Below are 23,917 nucleotides of genomic sequence, written 5' to 3'. Positions count from 1 at the left end.
AGTCTACATCTGTGAAATAGACAGTTACTTAGTTTTTAACTGAATACACAATTCCTTGCCTGCAGGTTAGCTAGTCTTTAAGTGTACAAAATTTACACAGATTTGGTTTAAGTAAGAGAAGTTGATACTTATATGGTTGATACAGTATGGACTTGTATTTCTTAATTGCACTCATTCAAAATTTTATCATCTGTGGATATTTTATATAAATCCATATGAAAAGGGGTAGTTTCTTTGTTTAAAGTAAATGTTATTTACGTACATTGTCAGAGAAGTTAATAATGATTTTATGTGGCATACTGCAGTAGAAAAATGTTCATTGTTTGTTGATTATGATTTCATGTGGCATATTGCAGTAGAAAAATGTTAATTGTTTGTTCCTGCATTGGTAGTGTCCCCTTGAATCATCTCTCATCTTGAGAAAGATACTTACTTGGATTGGTATCAATACTGATTACAAAGAAAGATAGTGGAACTGTTATGGCATCGGTCTCACAGTTAGGAATGGTGTGGTTGAGATTCCCATTTGGCCATCAGAAATCAGATTTTCTGTAGCTTTTCTAAATTTGTTATGGGCAAATACTGTTGTGGTTCATTCAAGGCTAGTTTATTCTCCCATCCTTGTACGTTTCAGCTTGTGCTCCTCTGCCTCTCACTATTACACCCAATGCCTTTTTCCCTTTTTTTTTTTTTGTTTATATTTACAACATTCTGATATGCTTCATTACATTTTCGTAATGTTCATGGGTCTTGGTTGTTATATGTAGAAGCAATCCTGATATATAACACACACATTTTATTCTGTCATATTTTATGCCCTGTTTTCTCTTCTCTGCATAGCTAACTGGAAACTTGTCCATTATTTCAAACTTAAACTGGAAGGCGTAGCAGTAACCAAGAATGGAGTAATAGGATTTGTTCAGAAGTTCGCAACATTTTCCAGTCTTGTTTTTGTGTCTGTCAGTGACTCTACACATTTACTGTTATTATTTACCAAAGAAAATCAACAGAAGGCCATATGTTTTCAGAATTTATTTTATTTACACAGCCAGTTTCAGCATTTGATTAATGCCATTTTCAGACCCCTATGCACTCAGTGTATAGAGAATCGGATTCATCAGTGTATGCAAAACTGGAGCCATCGGTACCTGGAATATGTGAATTTTTTTGTGGAATGTGTACTCTGAAGACTTACAACTTCAGTTGTTGCGTGAGGATGACATTAATGAGATCCCAAAACTGGTTGTGTAAGTAAAGTAATTTCTGAAATCACATGGCTGTTTGGGGCCTTCCTTTGGTAAGAATCTGACTGGCCCGTTTCCGTATCCACGAAAGATCAACAGATGTCTATTGTTTGATGATTTATTATCTGTTGTTGTTGTTGTTGTTGTTGTGGTCTTCAGTCCTGAGACTGGTTTGATGCAGCTCTCCATGCTACTCTATCCTGTGCAAGTCTCTTCATCTCCCAGTACCTACTGCAGCCTACATCCTTCTGAATCTGCTTAGTGTACTCATTTCTTGGTCTCCCTCTATGATTTCTACCCTCCACTCTGCCCTCCAATACTAAATGGGTAATCCCTTGATGCTTTAGAACATGTCTTACCAACCGATACCTTCTTCTAGTCAAGTTGGGCCACAAACCCCTCTTCTCAGCAAATCTGTTCAATACCTCCTTGTTTGTTATGTGATCTAACCTTCAGCATTCTTCTGTAGCACCACATTTTGAAAGCTTCTATTCTCTTCTTGTCCAAACTATTTATCGTCCATGTTTCACTTCCATACATGGCTACACTCCATACAAATACTTTCAGAAACGACTTCCTAACACTTAAATCAATACTCAATGTTAACAAATTTCTCTTCTTCAGAAACGCTTTCCTTGCCATTGCCAGTCTACATTTTGTATCCTCTCTACTTGGACCATCATCAGTTATTTTGCTCCCCAAATAGCAAAACTCCTTTACTACTTTAAGTGTCTCATTTCCTAATTTAATTCCCTCAGCATCACTTGACTTAATTCGACTACATTCCATTATCCTCATTTTACTTTTGTTGATGTTCATCTTATATCTTCCTTTCAAGACACTATCCATTCCGTTCAACTGCTCTTCCAAGTCCTTTGCTGTTTCTGACAGAATTACAATGTCATTGACGAACCTCAAAGTTCCTATTTCTTCCCCATGGATTTTAATACCTACTCCGAACTTTTCTTTTGTTTCCTTCACTGCTTGCTCAATATAGAGATTGAACAACATAGGGGAGAGGCTACAACCCTGTCTCACTCCCTTCCCAACCACTGCTTCCCTTTCATGTCCCTCGTCTCTTATAACTGTCATCTGGTTTCTGTACAAATTGCAAATAGCCTTTCGCTCCCTGTATTTTACCCCTGCCTCCTTCAGAATTTGAAAGAGAGTATTCCAGTCAACATTGTCGAAAGCTTTCTCTAAGTCTATAAATGCTAGAAACGTAGGTTTGCCTTTCCTTAATCTTTCTTCTAAGGTAAGTCATAGGGTCAGTTTGCCTCTCGTATTCCAACATTTCTACGGAATCCAAACTGATCTTCCCTGAAGTTGGCTTCTACCAGTTTTTGCATTAGTATTTTGCAGCTGTGGCTTATTAAACTGATTGTTCGGTAATTTTCACATCTGTCAACACCTGCTTTCTTTGGGATTGGAATTATTATATTCTTTGTGAAGTCTGAGGTAATTTCACCTGTCTCATACATCTTGCTCACCAGATGGTAGAGTTTTGTCAGGACTGACTCTCCCAAGGCAATCAGTAGTTCTAATGGAAAGTTGTCTACTCCCAGGGCCTTGTTTCGACTCAGGTTTTTCAGTGCTCTGTCAAACTCTTCACGCAGTATCGTATCTCCCGTTTCATCTTCATCTACATCCTCTTCCATTTCCATGATATTGTCCTCAAGAACATTGCCCCGGTATTGACCCTCTATATACTTTTCCCACCTCTCTGCTTTTCATTCTTTGCTTAGAACTGGGTTTCCATCTGAGCTCTTGATATCCATGCAAGTGGCTCTCCTTTCTCCAAAGGTCTCTCTAATTTTCCTGTAGGCAGTATCTATCTTACCCCTTGTGAGATAAGCCTCTACATCCTTACATTTGCCCTCTAGCCGTCCCTGCTTAGCCATTTTGCACTTACTGTCAATCTCATTTTGAGACGTTTGTATTCTTTTTTGCCTCCTTCATTTACTACATTTTTATATTTTCTCCTTTCATCAATTAAATTCAGTATCTCTTCTGTTACCCAAGCATTTCTACTAACCCTCGTCTTTTTACCTACTTGATCCTCTGCTGCCTTCTCTATTTCATTCCTCAAAGCTACCCATTCTTCTTCTACTGTATTTCTTTCCCCCATTTCTGTCAATTGTTCCCTTATGCTCTCCCCGAAACTCTGTACAACCTCTTATAGTAAGTTTATCCAGGTCCCATCTCCTTAAGTCGCCACCTTTTTGCAATTTCTTCACTTTTAGTCTACAGTTCATAACCAATAGATGTTGGCCAGAGTCCACATCTCCAGGGTTCGTCCATGTATACAACCTTCTTTCATGATTTTTGAACAAAGTGTTAGCTATGATTAAGTTATGCTCTGTGCAAAATTCTACCAGGCGGCTTCCTCTTTCATTTCTTACCTGCAATCCATATTCACCTACTACTTTTCCTTCTCTACCTTTTCCTTCTCTTCCTTTACCTCGTCGTCCTTTACCTCGTCGTCCTTTACCTCGTCTTCCTTTACCTCGTCTTCCTTTACCTCGTCTTCCTTTACCTCGTCTTCCCTTTTCCCTCGCCTTCCCCCTTTCCCTCGCCTTCCCCCTTTCCCTCGCCTTCCCCCTTTCCCTCGCCTTCCCCCTTTCCCTCGCCTTCCCCCTTTCCCTCGCCTTCCCCCTTTCCCTCGCCTTCCCCCTTTCCCTCGCCTTCCCCCTTTCCCTCGCCTTCCCCCTTTCCCTCGCCTTCCCCCTTTCCCTCGCCTTCCCCCTTTCCCTCGCCTTCCCCCTTTCCCTCGCCTTCCCCCTTTCCCTCGCCTTCCCCCTTTCCCTCGCCTTCCCCCTTTCCCTCGCCTTCCCCCTTTCCCTCGCCTTCCCCCTTTCCCTCGCCTTCCCCCTTTCCCTCGCCTTCCCCCTTTCCCTCGCCTTCCCCCTTTCCCTCGCCTTCCCCCTTTCCCTCGCCTTCCCCCTTTCCCTCGCCTTCCCCCTTTCCCTCGCCTTCCCCCTTTCCCTCGCCTTCCCCCTTTCCCTCGCCTTCCCCCTTTCCCTCGCCTTCCCCCTTTCCCTCGCCTTCCCCCTTTCCCTCGCCTTCCCCCTTTCCCTCGCCTTCCCCCTTTCCCTCGCCTTCCCCCTTTCCCTCGCCTTCCCCCTTTCCCTCGCCTTCCCCCTTTCCCTCGCCTTCCCCCTTTCCCTCGCCTTCCCCCTTTCCCTCGCCTTCCCCCTTTCCCTCGCCTTCCCCCTTTCCCTCGCCTTCCCCCTTTCCCTCGCCTTCCCCCTTTCCCTCGCCTTCCCCCTTTCCCTCGCCTTCCCCCTTTCCCTCGCCTTCCCCCTTTCCCTCGCCTTCCCCCTTTCCCTCGCCTTCCCCCTTTCCCTCGCCTTCCCCCTTTCCCTCGCCTTCCCCCTTTCCCTCGCCTTCCCCCTTTCCCTCGCCTTCCCCCTTTCCCTCGCCTTCCCCCTTTCCCTCGCCTTCCCCCTTTCCCTCGCCTTCCCCCTTTCCCTCGCCTTCCCCCTTTCCCTCGCCTTCCCCCTTTCCCTCGCCTTCCCCCTTTCCCTCGCCTTCCCCCTTTCCCTCGCCTTCCCCCTTTCCCTCGCCTTCCCCCTTTCCCTCGCCTTCCCCCTTTCCCTCGCCTTCCCCCTTTCCCTCGCCTTCCCCCTTTCCCTCGCCTTCCCCCTTTCCCTCGCCTTCCCCCTTTCCCTCGCCTTCCCCCTTTCCCTCGCCTTCCCCCTTTCCCTCGCCTTCCCCCTTTCCCTCGCCTTCCCCCTTTCCCCCGCCTTCCCCCTTTCCCCCGCCTTCCCCCTTTCCCCCGCCTTCCCCCTTTCCCCCGCCTTCCCCCTTTCCCCCGCCTTCCCCCTTTCCCCCGCCTTCCCCCTTTCCCCCGCCTTCCCCCTTTCCCCCGCCTTCCCCCTTTCCCCCGCCTTCCCCCTTTCCCCCGCCTTCCCCCTTTCCCCCGCCTTCCCCCTTTCCCCCGCCTTCCCGCCTTCCCCCTTTCCCCCGCCTTCCCCCTTTCCCCCGCCTTCCCGCCTTCCCCCTTTCCCCCGCCTTCCCCCTTTCCCCCGCCTTCCCCCTTTCCCCCGCCTTCCCCCTTTCCCCCGCCTTCCCCCTTTCCCCCGCCTTCCCCCTTTCCCCCGCCTTCCCCCTTTCCCCCGCCTTCCCCCTTTCCCCCGCCTTCCCCCCTTCCCCCGCCTTCCCCCCTTCCCCCGCCTTCCCCCCTTCCCCCGCCTTCCCCCCTTCCCCCGCCTTCCCCCCTTCCCTCGCCTTCCCCCCTTCCTACTGTTGAATTCCAGTCACCCATGACTATTAAATTTTCGTCTCCCTTCACTACCTGAATTTCTTTTATCTCATCATAGATTTCATCAATTTCATCATCGTCTGCAGAGCTAGTTGGCATATAAACTTGTACTACTGTAGTAGGCGTGGGCTTCGTGTCTATCTTGGCCACAATAATGCATTCACTATGCTGTTTGTAGTAGCTTACCCGCACTCCTACTTCTTATTCATTATTAAACCTACTCCTTCATTACCCCTATTTGATTTTGTATTTACAACCCTGTATTCGCCTGACCAAAAGTCTTGTTCCTCCTGACACCGAACGTCACTAATTCCCACTATATCTAACTTTAACCTATCCATTACCTTTTTTAAATTTTCTGACCTAGCTGCCCGATTAAGGGATCTGATATTCCACGCTCCGATCCGTAGAACGCCAGTATTCTTTCTCCTGATAACGACGTCCTCCTGAGTAGTCCCCGCCCGGAGATCCGAATGGGGGACTATTTTACCTCTGGAATATTTTACCCAAGAGGACACCATCATCATTTCATCATACAGTAAAGCTGCATGCCCTCGGGAAAAATTATGGCTGTAGTTTCCCCTTGCTTTCAGCCGTTCGTAGTACGAGCACAGCAAGGCCGTTTTGGTTAGTGTTACAAGGCCAGATCAGTCAATCATCCAGACTGTTGCCCCCTGCAACTACTGAAAAGGCTGCTGCCCCTCTTCAGGAACCCCACATTTGTCTGGCCTCTCAGCAGGTACCCCTCCGTTGTGGTTGCACCTACGGTACGGCTATCTGTGACGTTGAGGCACGCAAGCCTCCCCACCAACACAAGGTTCATGGGGGGGGGGGGGCGAACGAAATATTAATTTCTGGTACAGTAAATTCCCAATAAATGTACATAATTTAAGAGTATAGATTTATTATCTGTACCCTCGGACACCATGGAAGCAGATTGTACTGGTCCTCCATCGGTGGCAGCAGGTGACCCAGTGGCGTGATCTGCCTCCTCGGCCCCTTCACGCCTTTTTCGGACATGGACAAAGTGATACTCCAGTGGAACTGCAGCGCTTTTTTCCACCACCTTGCTGAGCTTCGCCAACTCATCAGCAGTCACCTTACAGGAAACTTGGTTTCCGGCAATGCGGACCCCTGCCCTACGTGGGTATCGGGGTTATTACAAGAACCGGGCAGCTTATGATAGGGTATCTGGTGGAGTCTGCGTCTTCATCCTTAACTCTGTCTACAGCGAATGTGTACCTCTTCACACGCCTTTAGAGGCTGTCGCTGTAAGGATGTGGTCGCCTCAGCCTATTACTGTCTGCAGTTTGTATCTTCCGCCAGATGGTGATGTCTCGCGTCATGTGTTGGCTGCATTGATAGCACAACTGCCTCCTCCTTTTGTGTTACTGGGCGACTTTAACGCCCGTAACCCCCTGTGGGGTAGCGCCGCGATTACTGGCTGGGGTAGAGATGTCGAGACTCTTCTCTCGCAGCTTGACCTCTGCCTCTTAAACACGGGAGAGCCGACACATTTCAGTGTAGTCCATGGCACATTTTCGGCCATCGACCTTTCTATCTGCAGCCCCGGACTTTCACCATCCATCCACTGGAGTGTCCATGACGACTTATGTGGTAGTGACCATTTCCCCATCTTTCTGTCACTACCACAGCGTCACTCTTCTGAACGCCCCTCCAGATGGGCTCTGAATAAGGCTGATTGGGGCTTGTTCTCCTCTCTCGCCACTATCGCACCTCCTTCCCCTGACACCATTGATGCGGTGGTTCAGTCGGTCACCACCGGCATCGTTTCTGCGGCGGCATCTGCGATTCCCTGTTCATCCGGGTCCCCTCGGAGGAGGACTGTGCCTTGGTGGGCGCCCGAGATCGCAGAGGCGATTAGAGATCGCCGGCGGGCTCTTCAACGCCATAAGCGGCACCCGTCCTTGGAGAACCTCATCGTTTTTAAACAGCTCCGTGCCCGTGCCCGACGCCTTATTCGCCAACGGAAGCAGGAGTGCTGGGAACGGTATGTTTCCACCATTGGCGTCCGTACCTCTGCATCGCAGGTTTGGGCTAAGATTAGGCGACTCCATGGCTATCGGCCGCCTGTCTGTCCCTGGGCTTTCGCTGAATGGAGTGGTGTGTACTGACTCCGACACGATTGCGGACCGGTTAGCAGCGCATTTTGCTCAGTGTTCCGCATCTACGAATTACCCACTGGCCTTCCGCTCCCAGAAAGAGCGGTTGGAAAGTTGGAGGCTTTCCTTTCACACGCGCCACGCGGAGTCGTACAATGCTCCTTTCAGCGACTGGGAATTCCAGAGTGCCCTATCTGCTTGCCCTGATACGGCTCCTGGGCCAGACCGCATCCACAGCCAGATGCTGAAACACCTCTCTGTGAATTGCCAGCGACGCCTCCTAGATGTTTTCAACCGCATCTGGGTTGAGGGTGTGTTCCCGGCGAGAAAGCATCGTCCTCCCCGTGTTGAAACCTGGCAAGAACCCGCTGGAGGTGGACAGCTACCGCCCCATAAGCCTCACCAACGTTCTTTGCAAGTTGCTAGAACGTATGGTGAGCCGGAGGTTGAGTTGGCTCCTCGAGTCTCGAGGCCTTCTGGCTCCGTCTCAGGGTGGGTTCCGCAAAGGCCGCTCTGCCGTCGATAATCTGGTCTCCCTAGAGTCTGCCGTCCGTACAGCCTTTGCACGCCGCCAACATCTGGTTGCCGTCTTCTTCGACATGCGGAAGGCGTACGATACGACTTGGCGATATCACATCCTGGCCACACTTCATGGGTGGGGTCTTAGGGGCCCGCTCCCGATTTTTATTCAGAATTTTCTGTCGTCTCGTTCCTTCCGCGTGCAAGTTGCTGCGTCCCATAGTTCCTCCCGGGTCCAGGAGAACGGGGTCCCACAGGGGTCTATCCTCAGTGTCTCCCTGTTTTTAATTGCGATCAATGGGCTCGCTGAGGCGGTGGGATCGTCCGTCGCAGCTTCGTTGTATGCAGACGATTTCTGCCTCTACTACAGCTCCGCTGGCATTGCAGTTGCTGAGCGCCAGCTGCAGGGCGCTATCCGCAAGGCGCAGTCGTGGGCTGTAGCGCACGGCTTCCAGTTTTCGGCCGCTAAGACCTGCGTTGTGCATTTCTGCCGGCGTCGCACGGTTCACCCTGAGCCACGCCTTTACCTTGACGGTGAACCTCTTGCTGTGGTAGAGACGCATCGGTTCTTGGGACTGGTATTTGATGCCCGGTTGACTTGGCTGCCTCATATTAGGCAGCTTAAACAAACATGCTGGCGGCATTTAAACGCTCTCCGTTGCCTTAGCCACACCGGATGGGGTGCCGATCGGTCCACCCTTCTCCGGCTGTATCAAGCGCTGATCCAGTCCCGCCTTGATTATGGGTGTGTGGCTTATGGTTCGGCGTCGCCATCAGCGTTGCAATTGCTGGATCCCATCCATCACTGCGGGATGCGACTCGCCACAGGAGCATTTCGGACAAGCCCTGTTGACAGCTTACTTGTGGAGGCTGGTGTTCCTCCATTGCGGATCCGGCGCGACCGACTTCTGGCCGCTTATGCTGCCCACGTTTGTAGCTTGCCAGGGCATCCCAACTACCGTCTCCTGTTCCCGCACTCGATCGTCCATCTTCCAGACAGGCGGCCCCGGTCAGGGTGTACGATCGCGGTTCGCATCCGGGCTCTACTGTGTGGGATTGAGTTTTTTCCTCTCCCGCCTGTTTTCCGGGCCAATCTCCGTCTGCCCCCTTGGTGTGTGCGCCGACCATGCATTCGGCTGTATTTGGCACAGGGTCCGAAAGACTCGGTCCCTCCTCCGGCCCTCCGCCGCCGCTTTGTTGCTCTCCTTGCCGAGTTTCCCGGATCTGCCGTGACCTATACCGACGGTTCGATGGTCTCTGGTCGCACTGGTTACGCTCTTACTCTAGAGGATCATTGTGAGCAACGGTCGCTGGCACCCGGGAACAGTGTATACACTGCCGAGTTGGTTGCCATCTATCGCGCCCTAGAGTATATCCGCTCCCGCTCAGGTGAGTCCTTTGTCATCTGTAGTGACTCCCTGAGTGGTTTACGAGCTCTTGACCAGTGCTTTCCTCGTTCCCGTCTGGTGATGGCCATCCACGAGTCGCTCCATGCTCTTGCCCGTTGCGGCCGCTCCGTGGTCTTTGTTTGGACCCCAGGTCATGTCGGCATCCCGGGCAATGAGCGGGTTGACACGCTGGCTAAACAGGCAGTGAGTTCATCGGCTCTGGAACTCGGCCTTATGGAGTGTGATCTCCTGTCGCTTTTGCACCAGAAAGTGCTTGGTGCCTGGGGTGACGAGTGGCGCACCCTGCCCACGCCCAACAAACTTCGGGCGGTGAAGGAGACGACCCGTGTGTGGCGCTCCTCCATGCGGGCCTCTCGGAAGGACTCTGTCGTCCTCTGCCGGTTGCGCGTTGGCCACACGTGGCTGACGCACGGCCATTTGTTGCGCCGGGAGGACCCACCGCTATGTCGCTGCGGGGCAGCTCTGACGGTGGTCCACATTTTGGTGGACTGCCCGCTTTTAACAGGACTCAGGCAGACGTTTGCGCTGCCTGATACCCTCCCTGCCCTTTTATGTGATGACGATGCTATGGCGGACCTCGTGTTGAGTTTTATTCGGGCAGGGGGTTTTTATCGTATGATTTGAGTGTTTGTCCTTTTATTTCCTGTATTGACTTGGGCCTTTGGCCTGTGGTTTTAAACTGTGGGTTTTAATGTCATTTGGTGGTTGGCTTTTCCTTATTTTCATGGTCGGCCAACCACCTTCACACTCGGTGCGATTTTAGTTCCGTTTGTCTGGTCTTTGTCTGCCTTTCTTGTATTGTGTCGTCCCTTGTCTCAGTTCTCCGTTTTTAACGACTGACAGTTTTTATTTCGTGTGATTTTATCGTGGAACAAGGGACCGATGACCTTAGCAGTCTGGTCCCTTCAATCCCACACCCAACCAACCAATCCTGTGTACCTGAAAGAATTAAAAATTGAAGAGAAACTTCTCACAAAATATGCTTCATTGAAAACTAGACATTTATACAGAGCACAGCAACTTCCGTCTGTTATGCCATTTGTCACACCAGTGCAGAAACAAGCAACAAAAGTAACTGGAAGAAAACAGGTGCAGACATACATTCCTAAAAGTTTTATACATTGTTCCTTTTCTGACTCATTTCTGCCCAGTACTAGACAGAGATTTTGATTTTGACCCATCTTCGCAAATAATTGGTTTTCTTCACATTTAGGGTTAGCCTGTTGGGCCTGAACTGTGCAAGGCCTTAAGGACTGTATCAGTTGTAGTGACAGAGGTTCTGTAACATCACTCACTACTACGCTAGTGTCGTCTGCACACATGATCTTGGCAGCATTGTCTGTGGTGTGTATTTCACTTACTTATAATAAGGAACAGAAGTGGGCCTAATACACTACTGTAGGCTACATCTGTTTCAACTTTCCTAGTGTCAGGTACTTATCTGATTTTGTGATTTGTTTGAGATGATGTGAGTTCCACAACCTGTAATCTTCGTTGCATATCTGATTGATCCCATTTGTTTTCCTTGCATCCTACTTACCTGGAAGTATTTCATGACTATCTGTATTGAAAGCTTTACAAAGCTCTAAAAGTAACTCTAACAAGACTGTTGTTGTTGAAACTCCCTGCCAGAGTAAAACTGTGTGCTGGACCGCGACTCCAGCTCTGGGCCTTTGCCTTCATGGGCAAGTGCTCTAGCAACTGAGCTACCAAAGCATGTCTCACAACCCACCCTCTCTGCTTTACTTCTGCCAGTACCTCATCTCATACCTTCCAAACTACACTGAAGCTCTTGTACAGAGTTTGCAAGACAATTGTTATTATCCAAATTACTAACCATTTTGTCGCTGTATTCATTTATCATTGTTTCTGTAATTCTACCTGGTTGAAAGTAATGGTGATTATTGTGGAGTAGGCTGTGATCGTATTAAGTACGTCGTGGTTCGTTGTTTCATTAATCTTTCAATTACTTGAGAGAATGCCCAGAAGAGTGAAATGTGTCGGTGATTTTCAACTTTATGCCTATTTCCACACTTGAATAAAGGTATCACTTTCAATATTTTTAATCTTTCACTGAACATACCCTCAGTGAATGATAAATTAACAATGTGGACTAAGGACTGTGCTATTTGCAAAGCACCATGGGTTATAAGTGACAATGGTACTTCACGTACATCAGCTAACATTTTGCATTTGAGACTTTTAATCACCATTACTTTTTTAAGCTCATTAGTTGGAACTAACCTCATGCTGTATGCTGGTGTGGAAAACCTAAGTTTACCCTGATTAGTGTAATTCAAGCTAAGTGTTTTGAATGCTTTTATAAAGTAATCATGTATGTAATTTGGCAGGTATTTGTTACCAATATTGATATCATCAACATTTTTACAAAATTACACAGAGGTTTTGAGTTATTGCCCATCATTCTCATTATGTTATCATTTGGAATTACCTGTTGATATATTTTCCTACAAGTATCTACCTATTCTATAAACTGGGGCTCCATGGAGCATTTCTTTTGCTTGTGTTACAAGGTGGCATTCTGCCCTAATCGCAGCCAGTCATTATCCAGCTTTCCTTTGCTACTGAGAGATTGCTGCAAGGAGGGCTCCAGACTTAACTTCCACTAACAGAGAAGTTTGCAACAATCTCTTCTTTATGTGGGAGCATGATTCAGCAACAACAACATGTGGTCTCAACAGCATGTTATCGTATCTCTCTTAAAATGCCTATGGATTCATCTTTGAATGTTTTAATTTAATATATTTTTGACTTAATTTAATATTTTAAGTTAGTATATGGAAAAGATGGTGGATTGGATAGTCAACTGCTTTGCCTGAATCTTAGAAAAGAGATAGCTCCTTAGTCACTTTCAGTGTGGATGCAGGAGATAATGTGACCTTAAGTCACAAGCAGTACTTCATTTTTGAGGGACTCTGTTAAGTTACTTATGTTAAAAAGCACCGTGCTGTTATCATTTGTACTGAACAGGGAAGCTACTTTAGATCAGTGGTTTTCCTGCTTATGTCTTGAGGATCTGCACATCGTGGTGTACAGTCCATGTGTGTTTGCAATACTGGAGTAGCTGAAGTGTAACAGAGGGCTGAAGTTTCTCATCCGCACTAATTATTTTAACATTCTTCAGACCCTCTAGCAAATGTGTTCAGCAGAGAAAATTGTTCAGAAAATACAGGAGTACCTCATTGTGTTTCAACAGTATTGGGATAAGGTTTGGACCACTTTTTTCTGCTACCAGGGCACACAAAGAGAAAATGAGCTCGCTGAAGTTGTATCTGAGGAGGCCTGCTTGATTCAGAGAATCGGAGATAGTCTATTCCCTTGTGAGCTTTTGTCTTACTGTTGAGCATGAGGATCAAGCAAAAATGTGTGGGAGGGTTGGTACAGAAGGGCAATAAGATGCAGATAGTGAACGCAGTGATCCAACTGTGGCATTGCTCTTGGTCGCAGAACTGGAATGAGGTTACACTCTCTCGTCTCTGTATGGGGGGCAGTCCTGTTGTGTGTGATGACGTACTCCAGAGGAAAGACTCCGTTTGTTGTGTTGCTGGCAGTTTTAATGGAGTGTGTTCTGTGTTCTGACAAGAGAAGAGACTAAGTGATGTGGTAACCTGCACTCTATTTTAGTTGATAAGGAGAAGAATGTGATTAAAACTGTTAAAACATTATGCATCCTTTGCATTCTAGCTTTTATGTTGGAGATTTTAGTAGGCAATAGAGTAACATGATCATCTATTAATTGGTGATAAGTCAACTGCATGTATTTGGTGTTGTACTTGCATTCTTCCGTTTGAACTTTGTTCTTATTCGTTTTAAAAACTGATGGGTGCAAACAGTATCATTCAATGCAATCTCTTTCATGGGTTTTAACAATACCAGAGAAGGAAAGTTGCTACTCACCATATAGTGGAGATGCTGAGTCACGATAGGCACAACAAAAAGGCACACACACACACACACACACACACACACACACAATGTGCATGTGTGTGTATATGTGTGTACTGCTGACAAAGGCCTTAATGGCTGAAAGCTACAATTGTGTGAATCTTTTTGTTGTGCCTATCGCGACTCAGCATCTCCGCTATATGGTGAGTAGCAACTTTCCTTCTCTGGTATTGTTGCATTCCATCCTGGATTTTCCAGTGTTCGGTATTTCATGGATTTTTGATATATGATGATGAGTTCCACCTTGTCACAAAATCAACCTCAGCTGTCAGTTTCTTGTGTTTGCAGTAGCACAAGCTGTGGCACTTTGCTGTGCTAGACAAAATTGCGGTTAAATCAAACAATGGAAACTCCATATAGGAATATCAATAATGTTGAAAAAGATAGACCGCTACTTACTATAAAGATGACACATTAAGTTGCATACAGTCTCAATTAAGACACTTTGGCATGCATGCTTGTATGAATAAATGGTGGATGTTTGTCTTACTTTTTCAATGAAGATTGTGGCTGAAAGCTTTTGTGTAAGTGTGTTTTACTTGTAACTCTCTGAAACTTGACATGTCTTCGGTATGGTAAATTATGGTTGGACATTGTTGACATAGACTGTAGACAACATAAGGAAGAGTTGGACATGCCTCCAGTCTCAGCTTTGCGCTCCATAGCAATTTGTCTAGTAAATCGAATTGACACCATTCAGTCAAGGTCTGCCTTAGGACCATCGCAGAATTTCTCTCCAGAGTCGATCTCACTCCTTACACCTACCACTCCCCGTACACTTACCTTCTACAAGCTACCTGAAATGCATAAACCCAACCATGCAGGATGCCGCTTTGTGGCTGGCTACTGAGCAGCTCTTGAGAGATCTCTGGTCTTGTAGGCCAACATCTTTAGCCTATTAGCAGCAACCCACCCCCTATAGAAAAGATACCAACCATAAACTCCACCGACTCTCCACAGTTCCTGTTCCTTTTCCACATGCTGCCCTGCTCGTCATTATTGATGCCACCTCCCTAATGCCCATGGCCTTGTCGCTGTTGTTCACTATCTTTCCCAACGCCTGATGGACTCCAAACATACAACCCCCTTCCTAGTCACCATGAGCAACTATGTCCGCAGCTCATGGTCTAGTGGCCAGCGTTGCTGCCTCTGGATCACAGGGTCCCACACTCAATTCCCGGCTGGGTTGGGGATTTTGCCTGGGGACTGGGTGTTTGTGTTGTCATCATCATCATTCATGACCGTGGCTGGACTGGACTGTGCAAAAGAAATTGGACTGTGTTAAAATTGGGCCTTTGTATGGGTGCTGATGACCACACAGTTGAATGCCCCACACATCAATCATCATCGTGGTCATCGTCATGTCATCATCATCATCATCATCAATAGCAACAGCAACAACAATTACTACTACTACTATATTGTCACCCACAATCACTTTTCCTTTGAAGGCATCACTAACAAAAAAAACAAGGTTATGGTTATGGCATGTGCAGCCTGTCCAGAGGAATCCTTTCTGATCACCCAGAACCCCAAACCCCTCACTTGGTTCAGATTCTTTGATGACATCTTTATGATCTGGATCGAGGGAGAGGACCCCCTATCAACATCCCTCCAGAATCTCAACGTCTTCTTTCCCATTCACTTCACCTTCCTTAACCCAACAAGCTACCTTCCTCAATGTTGACCTCCACGTCAACCCTTCCTTACAGCCTAACCATCCGCAGCAGTCACATCTGTAGTAATGAGCAGTCCCTCTCAAAATACACCAAGGGTCTCACTGAGACCTTCACAGACTGTAATTACCCTCCCCACCTTGTTTAAAGACATATCTCCCATGCATTATCTCTACAGTCACCCATTACTACCCAAAGTCCCACAGTCCGACCACAGAGGAGCATTCCCATTGTGACTCAGCACCACCCAGGACTGGAGCAACTCAATCACATTCTCTGCCATGGTTTCAACTACCTCTCTTCGTGCCCTGAACAAAATGAGGAATGCTCTACCCACTATCCTTCCCACTCCTCCTACAGTGGTATTCCAATGCCTACCGAACCTATGTAATATCTTTGTCCATCCCTACACAACCCTGCCCCCCAACCCCTTGCCTCATGGCTCATATCGCTGTAATAGACCTAGATGCAAGACCTGTCCCATATATCCTCCTACCACTGCCTACTCCAGTCTGGTTTCAAGCACCACCTGTCCCATCAAAGGCAGGTCTACTTGTAAAACCAGCCATGTGATCTACAAGCTAAGCTGCATTCTATGTGGGTATGACAACCAACAAGCTATTTGTCCGCATGAATGGCCACCTACAAACTGTGGTCAAAAAACAATCAGACCACCCAGTTGCTGAGCGCACTGCTGAATACAACATTCTTTATTTCAGTGGCTGTTTCACAGCCTGTGCCATCTGGATACTTCCCACCAGCACCAGCTTTTCTGAACTACATAGGTGGTAACTCTTCTTATGGTATATCCTATGTTCCCATAGTTCTCCTGACCTCAACTTTTGCTATCCCTTCCCATTCCACCTCCACACCGCCCCCTATTCCACCAACACACCCACAGCCTTTTTTACTTCTCTCTTTTCTGCTGCAGTTGCCCCACCCTCCCCTCACTGTCCCCCACCTGCTCTCCATCTAACCTCCCGACTGCTCCTAGCTGCCCTACTGTCTCCCCACCTCATCCCTGCTCGCTCCCACAAGCAGCATTTTTACTGTCCCCCACCCCTACCAATTCCCGGCTCCCCCTCCAGCCTCCTCGCTGTCTGGCCTTGGCACCCAGAGACTGCGTGTGCACGCTTGTGCATGCGTGTTACAATCTGAGCTTAGCCTGATCTCCAATAATCTCATTGTTGATTAGACATTGAGATCTAACCTTCCTTCCTTTTCCTGCTGAAACAGAATTGTGTAGAGTTGCATAAAGGAGAAGGAATACTTTCAACGAAACTTCCTTGATGTCATAGCCATGTTTCGAATTGTTCTGAAGATGTTGGCATCGAAATTGCGTTTAACCAACATTATAGTACAGATTTAAATGTGACCCATCTTGCCATTCAGCATGCAAGTATCAGAGATCGTACACCCATTGAAGACTCAGTGATGTGAATGCTACCAGTCCAACATGGAGCAGATAGCGCTGAACCTTTGACACAGCAGCAGATACACACCTGTTGTGCGTCATTGACAAGCCCAGACTGATGATGAACCCAAATTGTTAATTACAACCACGTCTAGTGTAATAACCACGTTGCTTGGTCCTCATTGCTTTGTATTACCCTCTTCTATCCATTGGTTCCTTATGTACATCTCTGTTGTTGCACTACATCCGTATGAGCTGCCTTGTCTTGGTATGACAAACAGGTTTCTTGGAGACCAATCATTTTGTCTTGCTCAGACTAACTCACATACTGCTGTTGTTGTTGGTCTCTTTACAGAAACAGGGCATATTAGCAGTTGTATCCAATTTTCATTTCACTTGATAGTTCATAATATACTGAGGCAGGCACAGCACTGACATTTCTGATCGTAAAGTAGCAGGTGGTGATAAGTCTACTTCTGTTCATTTCTCTGCAACTTTAACCATTTATTGCCTTTATATTGTCATACTTCTCTTCCGAGTTTGCATTTATTCAAGCCACTTTTCTGACCTTATATATATATATATATATATATATATATATATATATATATATATATATATATATATATATATATATATATATATATATATATATATATTAAAAACAAAGATTCCAAGACTTACCAAGTGGGAAAGTGCCGGCAGACAGGCACATGAACAAAACACACAAACACACACACAGAATTGCTAGCTTTCGCAACCGATGGTTGCTTCTTCAGGAAGGAGAGGGAAAGACGAAAGGATGTAGGTTTTAAGGGAGAGGGTAAGGAGTCATTCCAATCCCGGGAGCGGAAAGACTTCCCTTAGGGGAAAAAAAGGACAGATGTACACGCGCGCGCGCGCGCGCGCGCACGCACACACACGCACACACACACACACACACACACACACACACACACACACACACACACACACACACACACACACACATCCATCCGCACATACACAGACACAAGCAGACATATTTAAAGGCAAAGAGTAAGGGCAGAGATGTCAGTCGAGGCGGAAGTACAGAGACAAAGAAGTTGTTGAAAGACAGGTGAGGTATGAGCGGCGGCAACTTGAAATTAGCTGCTCCAGCAGGGATACGACTTCCTAAAATCCTGCCGCGAAATGAGATCCATCCTTCATGAAATTCTCCCCACTCCACCAAGAGTGTCTTTCCGCCGTACACCTAACCTTCGTAACCTCTTGGTTCATCCCTATGAAATCGCCAAACCACCTTCCCTACCCTCTGGCTCCGTCCCCGGTGTAAAACCTGTCCTATGCACCCTCCCACCACCAGCTACTCCAGTCCTGTAACCCAGAAGGTGTACACGATCAAAGGCAGAGCCACGTGTGAAAGCACCCACGTGATTTACCAACTGACCTGCCTGCACTGTGATGCTTTCTATGTGGGAATGACCAGCAACAAACTATCCATTCGCATGAATGGACACATGCAGACAGTGTTTGTTGGTAATGAGGATTACCCTGTGGCTAAACATGCCTTGGTGCACGGCCAGCACATCTTGGCAGAGTGTTACGCCGTCCGAGTTATCTGGATACTTCCCACAAACACCAACCTATCCGAACTCCGGAGATGGGAACTCGCCCTTCAGTATATCCTCTCTTCTCGATATCCGCCAGGCCTCAACCTCCGCTAATTTCAAGTTGCCGCCGCTCATACCTCACCTGTCTTTCAACAACTTCTTTGCCTCTGTACTTCCGCCTCGACTGACATCTCTGCCCTTACTCTTTGCCTTTAAATATGTCTGCTTGTGTCTGTGTATGTGCGGATGTGTATGTGCGGATGTGTGTGTGCGGATGTGTGTGTGCGGATGTGTGTGTGCGGATGTGTGTGTGTGTGTGTGTGTGTGTGTGCGCGCGCATGCGCACGTGCGAGTGTACACCTGTCCTTTTTTTCCCCCTAAGGGAACTCTTTCCACTCCCGGGATTGGAATGACTCCTTAACCCCTTCCCCTTAAAACCCACATCCTTTCGTCTTTCCCTCTCCTTCCTGAAGAAGCAACCATCGGTTGCGAAAGCTAGTAATTCTGTGTGTGTGTTTGTGTGTTTTGTTCATTGTGCCTGTCTGCCGGCGCTTTCCCGCTTGGTAAGTCTTGGAATATTTGTTTCTAATATATAATAGAAAGAAACTTCGACATGGGAAAAATATATTAAAAACCAAGATTCCAAGACTTACCAAGTGGGAAAGCGCCGGCAGACAGGCACAATGAACAAAACACACAAACACACACACAGAATTACTAGCTTTCGCAACCGATGGTTGCTTCTCTAGGAAGGAGAGGGAAAGACGAAAGGATGTGGGTTTTAAGGAAGAGGGTAAGGAGTCATTCCAATCCCGGGAGCGGAAAGACTTCCCTTAGGGGAAAAAAAGGACAGGTGTACATTCGCGCACGCGCACACGCACACGCACACACACACACACACACACACACACACACACACATCCATCCGCACATACACACACACAAGCAGACATATTTGTGTATGTGTATGTGCAGATGGGTGTGTGTGTGTGTGTGTGTGTGTGTGTGTGTGTGTGTGTGTGTGTGTGTGTGTGTGTGTGTGTACACCTGTCCTTTTTTTCCCCTAAGGGAAGTCTTTCCGCTCCCGGGATTGGAATGACTCCTTACCCTCTCCCTTAAAACCCACATCCTTTCCTCTCTTCTCGATATCCGCCAGGCCTCAACCTCCGCTAATTTCAAGTTGCCGCCACTCATACCTCACCTGTCTTTCAACAACTTCTTTGCCTCTGTACTTCCGCCTCGACTGACATCTCTGCCCTTAACTCTTTGCCTTTAAATATGTCTGCTTGTGTCTGTGTATGTGCGGATGGATATGTGTGTGTGTGTGTGCGAGTGTACACCTGTCCTTTTTTTCCCCTAAGGGAAGTCTTTCCGCTCCCGGGATAGGAATGACTCCTTACCCTCTCCCTTAAAACCCACATCCTTTCATTTTTCCCTCTCCTTCCCTCTTTCCTGACGAAGCAACTGCCAGTTGCGAAAGCTCGTAATTCTGTGTGTGTGTTTGTGTGTTTTGTTCATGTGCCTATCTGCCGGCGCTTTCCCGCTTGGTAAGTCTTAGAATCTTTGTTTTTAATATATTTTTTCCATGTGGAAGTTTCTTTCTGTTTTATATATATATATATAAGGGGGGGAGGGGGGTGTATGCACTTGCATTTGTGTGTGTGAGTAGCAACCTATACTTCTCCTTACAATGTTGAATATAAAGTGATACATTATTAGAGTTTGATGTAATTTGTAAAGCATGATTCAAAAAATAAGTCTGAATAAACTGTTTTTGTTGGAACATTTGATTCTCTCTCAGCATAGTTTGCATTTGTATTGAAAGTTATGTGGGTGATACTGACACACATCAGTTTCTCCACCAGACCCTAAAAATTCATTTCAGTTGTACAAAATTCCCATGGTAATGCTGCCAAAATCTAAGTTGAATTGTTTTTCACATGTAATTTTAATTGACATTTATAACTATGGTAGCCATTATACTTTTTAATTTTTCCATTGAAATGGCTTCCAACAGGATATCCTGCAGTTGTTGGGCAGAGGGGCTTACAGTCATGAGAACTGTTAACACTTTCATTTGATGGTCATCTGTTATTGTTCTGCATTTCCTTGTGGCATCCTTGAAAGTGTTTTGCAAGTAAGAAAAATACATGTTCGTTCATTCACACATCAAGTTCTATTGTGAAGAGCATTGAGGAATGTGCAGCAAGTTAAACTATACATCGTCAGAAACTTCTACTGTAGGAAACTTCTGTAACATACACGAACAACCAAAAGAGTATCTTCTAATCCATGTACATTATTAAATTGTGAATTACTTCTAGATTAAACATGCTATGGAAACTCCTGGTGGAATGGAAGTATTAAATTGGCTTATAAGTTTGTAGCGATTTTGTTTTGCATGTTGGTGTTCAGTTGCTACAGGTTACTTTTTGATTGTCATTTTTTATTTGTAATTTATTTTAGTATTTGAGTTTACATATTGTCATTTTTTCTTGTGGAGATTGAGTAGAGCTGTGGACACCAGGAATGGAGTGCCAAGTGGAGAAATTGGAACATTTCCAACATTTTCTTTTGTTATAATTCATTAGAGGGATGACAGCAGCAGAGACAGCAAGAAACATTTGCACCTTATATGAGGATAATGCCATGGACAGAGTATGTCAAGAAAATTGTTTTAAGGAGGAGTTTTATAACTTTAGTGACACTCTGCATTTAGGGAGATATTTGGGGTTTGGAGAAGATCATTTCAATGCATTGATCGTAATGATCCATGTCAGTGTACTCTGTAACTGGGAAATGTGATGAAGTAGGAACATTCCACCATCATGTGATATTTGCATGCAGTGGGAAAGGTTAAAAAATCAGGTGTGCGGCTACCACTTGCTTCAAGTCAAAATTGCAAAAATCTGCAGGTGCCCATATGTGCATCTCTGCTTGCCTCATTATCAATTATCGACAACTAAGATTTCTTGCAAATGCAGTCTGAGATAAACAACCAGGAAGACTGCATGAGGTGGTGCTATTCCACGATAATGCCTGCCTGCATTCTGCTAGACTGACAAAAAAACGCTATACAGCAGTTGAGTTGGGAAGTCATTCTACACCTGCCTTATTCACCTGATCTCGTGCCCTCAGATTTTCACTTTTTCCTCTAACCAACAACCTTAAAGGAACTTCCTTTACAGATGAAAATGTGCTCCAAAGATGGCTCAACTAGTTTTTCATCCCAAAATCACACGATTTCTACAGTCGCAGAATCAAAAAGTTCGCCCAGCGTTGGTATACTGATGCGAATAATGAAGGAGAATACATTATTGATGACAGAGACTTTTGTTTTGCTTATCTGTTGTGTTTGTTAACCTTATGGAAAAACGCTGAGAACTTCTGCACCAACACAATAATTTTAGGAGTAACTGAATAGTAGAGATGTTCAGTTATCAAAAGCCATGTAAACGAGACAGAGAACTTCACTAGCTCTCAGACTATATGCTTTTCCGAGCTGTAAAGTACACGCACGGCTGCATCGTGTTGACTTACTACATTGTAGCGGAGTGTCAGCGAGGTTGTGTGGGTGAGAGGAGAAAGGTGGCAGGGAGCAGAGGAGAGGGCTGGGGGAGGGTGGCTGATGGCTAGCTGGGAGAGGCAGCAGGGAGTACCCATTGGTCCAGTAATTCACTCTTTTTTTTCCTTCAATTAATGATAGCAACAGCTACAGTAGCAATATATAAACTGTTTTCCACCCAGGAGATTCTTTCTTGGAGTGTCATTTTAAAACTAATGCTCACTACTTTTAATGATACTGACTAATAGAAGCTTGATGTGTTTCATGAAACTGACTTTAGAGACAGCTATCATGTTCTGAGAAGCCTTGATTTTTAAATATAATGAGTTTCCAAAATCAGTGTATGTAATGCAAGGCAGTGACTTACTGTATGAAACCCAGTGTATTTACTTTCTGCTTACATTGCAGGGCAGTAATAATAAATTATCCCTATACATTAATTGTTGCAACTGGTGTAAATGTAGATGTTTATACACAGAATGCTCATTTAACATTGAACAAGAAGCAGTGGTTACAAACATTTGCTTAAGATCGTTTAAGTGTGAGCTGAAGCCTTATTGGTGCTTAAATTTCATTCCAGATAGAAGCTGCACTTGGAGACCTAACTCATCTCACTGGCCAGTACCAGTCTGTTTCATCGAGAACAAACTCACTTCATCAAGTGAGTGAGCAACTTTTGGCTGACCAGGTGCGTTATCACCTTGAAGAGAACTGGCTTTTAAGTCAATAATGTCATTAAATAGTACTTTCATTTGTGAAGTCTCTTATATATTGACATTAAGTACGGCATTTAAGTTCATTAAAAAATCTTAATTGGTTTAAAATTACAGAACAGGGTGTACCCAATGTTACAAATGTTGCCAGTAACGGGGCCAAAGGTTTCAGATGACTTCCTTTTACTTTATCTGTGGTGTACTATGTCAGATCTTTTAGAAGCTATGAAGTCCTGTGAATTTGAGAGAACTACTTCATAATTTCCATTTCATTTTTTCCTGACGGTGTTTCTAGGATGTGTGTTTAATGGCCTTTTGTTCTACATTTAGGTGAAATTGAATGGACTTTATGAAGAAGTGAACAAAAGGTTGCAGTATTTCACATCTGTTGACAGCCTTTCCAGCCGACTGGCATCACCGACATTGTCAGTAGCGAGTGATGCTTTTGTAGATATTTTAAATCGTCTGGATGAGTGCATAGAGTATATGACTGTTCATGTAAGTATACTCTTCCTGTAAGACAGTTCAAGCTTTCAGTTAGCATTATAAATATTATATGCATTCCTTCCCACGCATTTGTTTTGGCTGATGAGTGAAGAAGATACTTTTGGCATGTGTGTAAGACTAGTCCAAATGTAACGATTTGATTGGGCAAAAGTCTGTGCACATCATGAAGACGCATCCATTATATGTGAACAAAACACCTGAGTTAGAATTGGAGATATTAGCAAATTTGCTCAAATCTGTGAGCATAAATCACATCTGCACAGACAAATTGTAGTGTGTTGGCACGTAAAATGACTTGGAGTCTGCCTTTTGTTTTGTCTAGTCTCTCTCTTCTAAAGTGGCTTGTAAGAGTGAGTTGATTGCTTACATTTATTGAAATTCACCACATTTGTGGAAACTTAAGAGCAGTAAATACAGTGATCTGGTTAAAAAGGCAGCTGCTTATAATCTTAAAGGTCTGTAATGGGTTGCTGGTAGATTTCAGTCAAAAACTCATAGACCAGCCCTAGAAATTATCAAAATATAAGGAGTTCTAAACATGTGTAAAAGTGTAAAACAATTACTTGTAATCTGTCACAATGTACATATTACACAATTGATGACGTAGTTTACTTCGTGAAGTACATATTCAGAGCAATATATTTTCATGTTTCAGCTATTATTTCACACAGTGCTTGGTTGGATATTGCTATTGTAAATTCTAAACTTGCCTAACTTCTTCCTATTGCAACAAATTGTAATATTATCTGACACTTATGTGGTGAAATTACTTTTCTACTACAAGTGTTTTGCTATTATGTGAAGAGTTAAAAGCATCAGTAGATAATTTCATGACTTCTAACTTGGCCCACTTCAGTTGTTTTGTCCTAATTGGTAAACCAATCTACATTGTCAGATAATAATATTGTGAATGTTTGCAGATGAA

The 23,917-nt window shown here is 45.6% G+C and overlaps 1 protein-coding gene across 1 annotated transcript in view; it reads left to right on the top strand.

Annotated features, from left to right (window-relative positions):
* The window catches only part of LOC126281850 (conserved oligomeric Golgi complex subunit 3), a 111,050-nt gene that overhangs the window by 5,524 nt on the left and 81,609 nt on the right, over positions 1–23,917 (top strand). The window contains exons 4-5 of the mRNA XM_049981110.1: positions 22,353–22,460; positions 22,816–22,983. Of these exons, the coding sequence (XP_049837067.1) occupies positions 22,353–22,460; positions 22,816–22,983 (276 nt within the window). The remainder of the gene's footprint in view (positions 1–22,352; positions 22,461–22,815; positions 22,984–23,917) is intronic.

The sequence above is a fragment of the Schistocerca gregaria genome, chromosome 1 (genome assembly GCF_023897955.1).
Source record: "Schistocerca gregaria isolate iqSchGreg1 chromosome 1, iqSchGreg1.2, whole genome shotgun sequence".
In the NCBI taxonomy this organism is placed as follows: Eukaryota; Metazoa; Arthropoda; class Insecta; order Orthoptera; family Acrididae; genus Schistocerca; species Schistocerca gregaria.
Note: the sequence above shows the minus strand (reverse complement) of the source record. Positions and strands in the feature narration are given on the sequence as shown.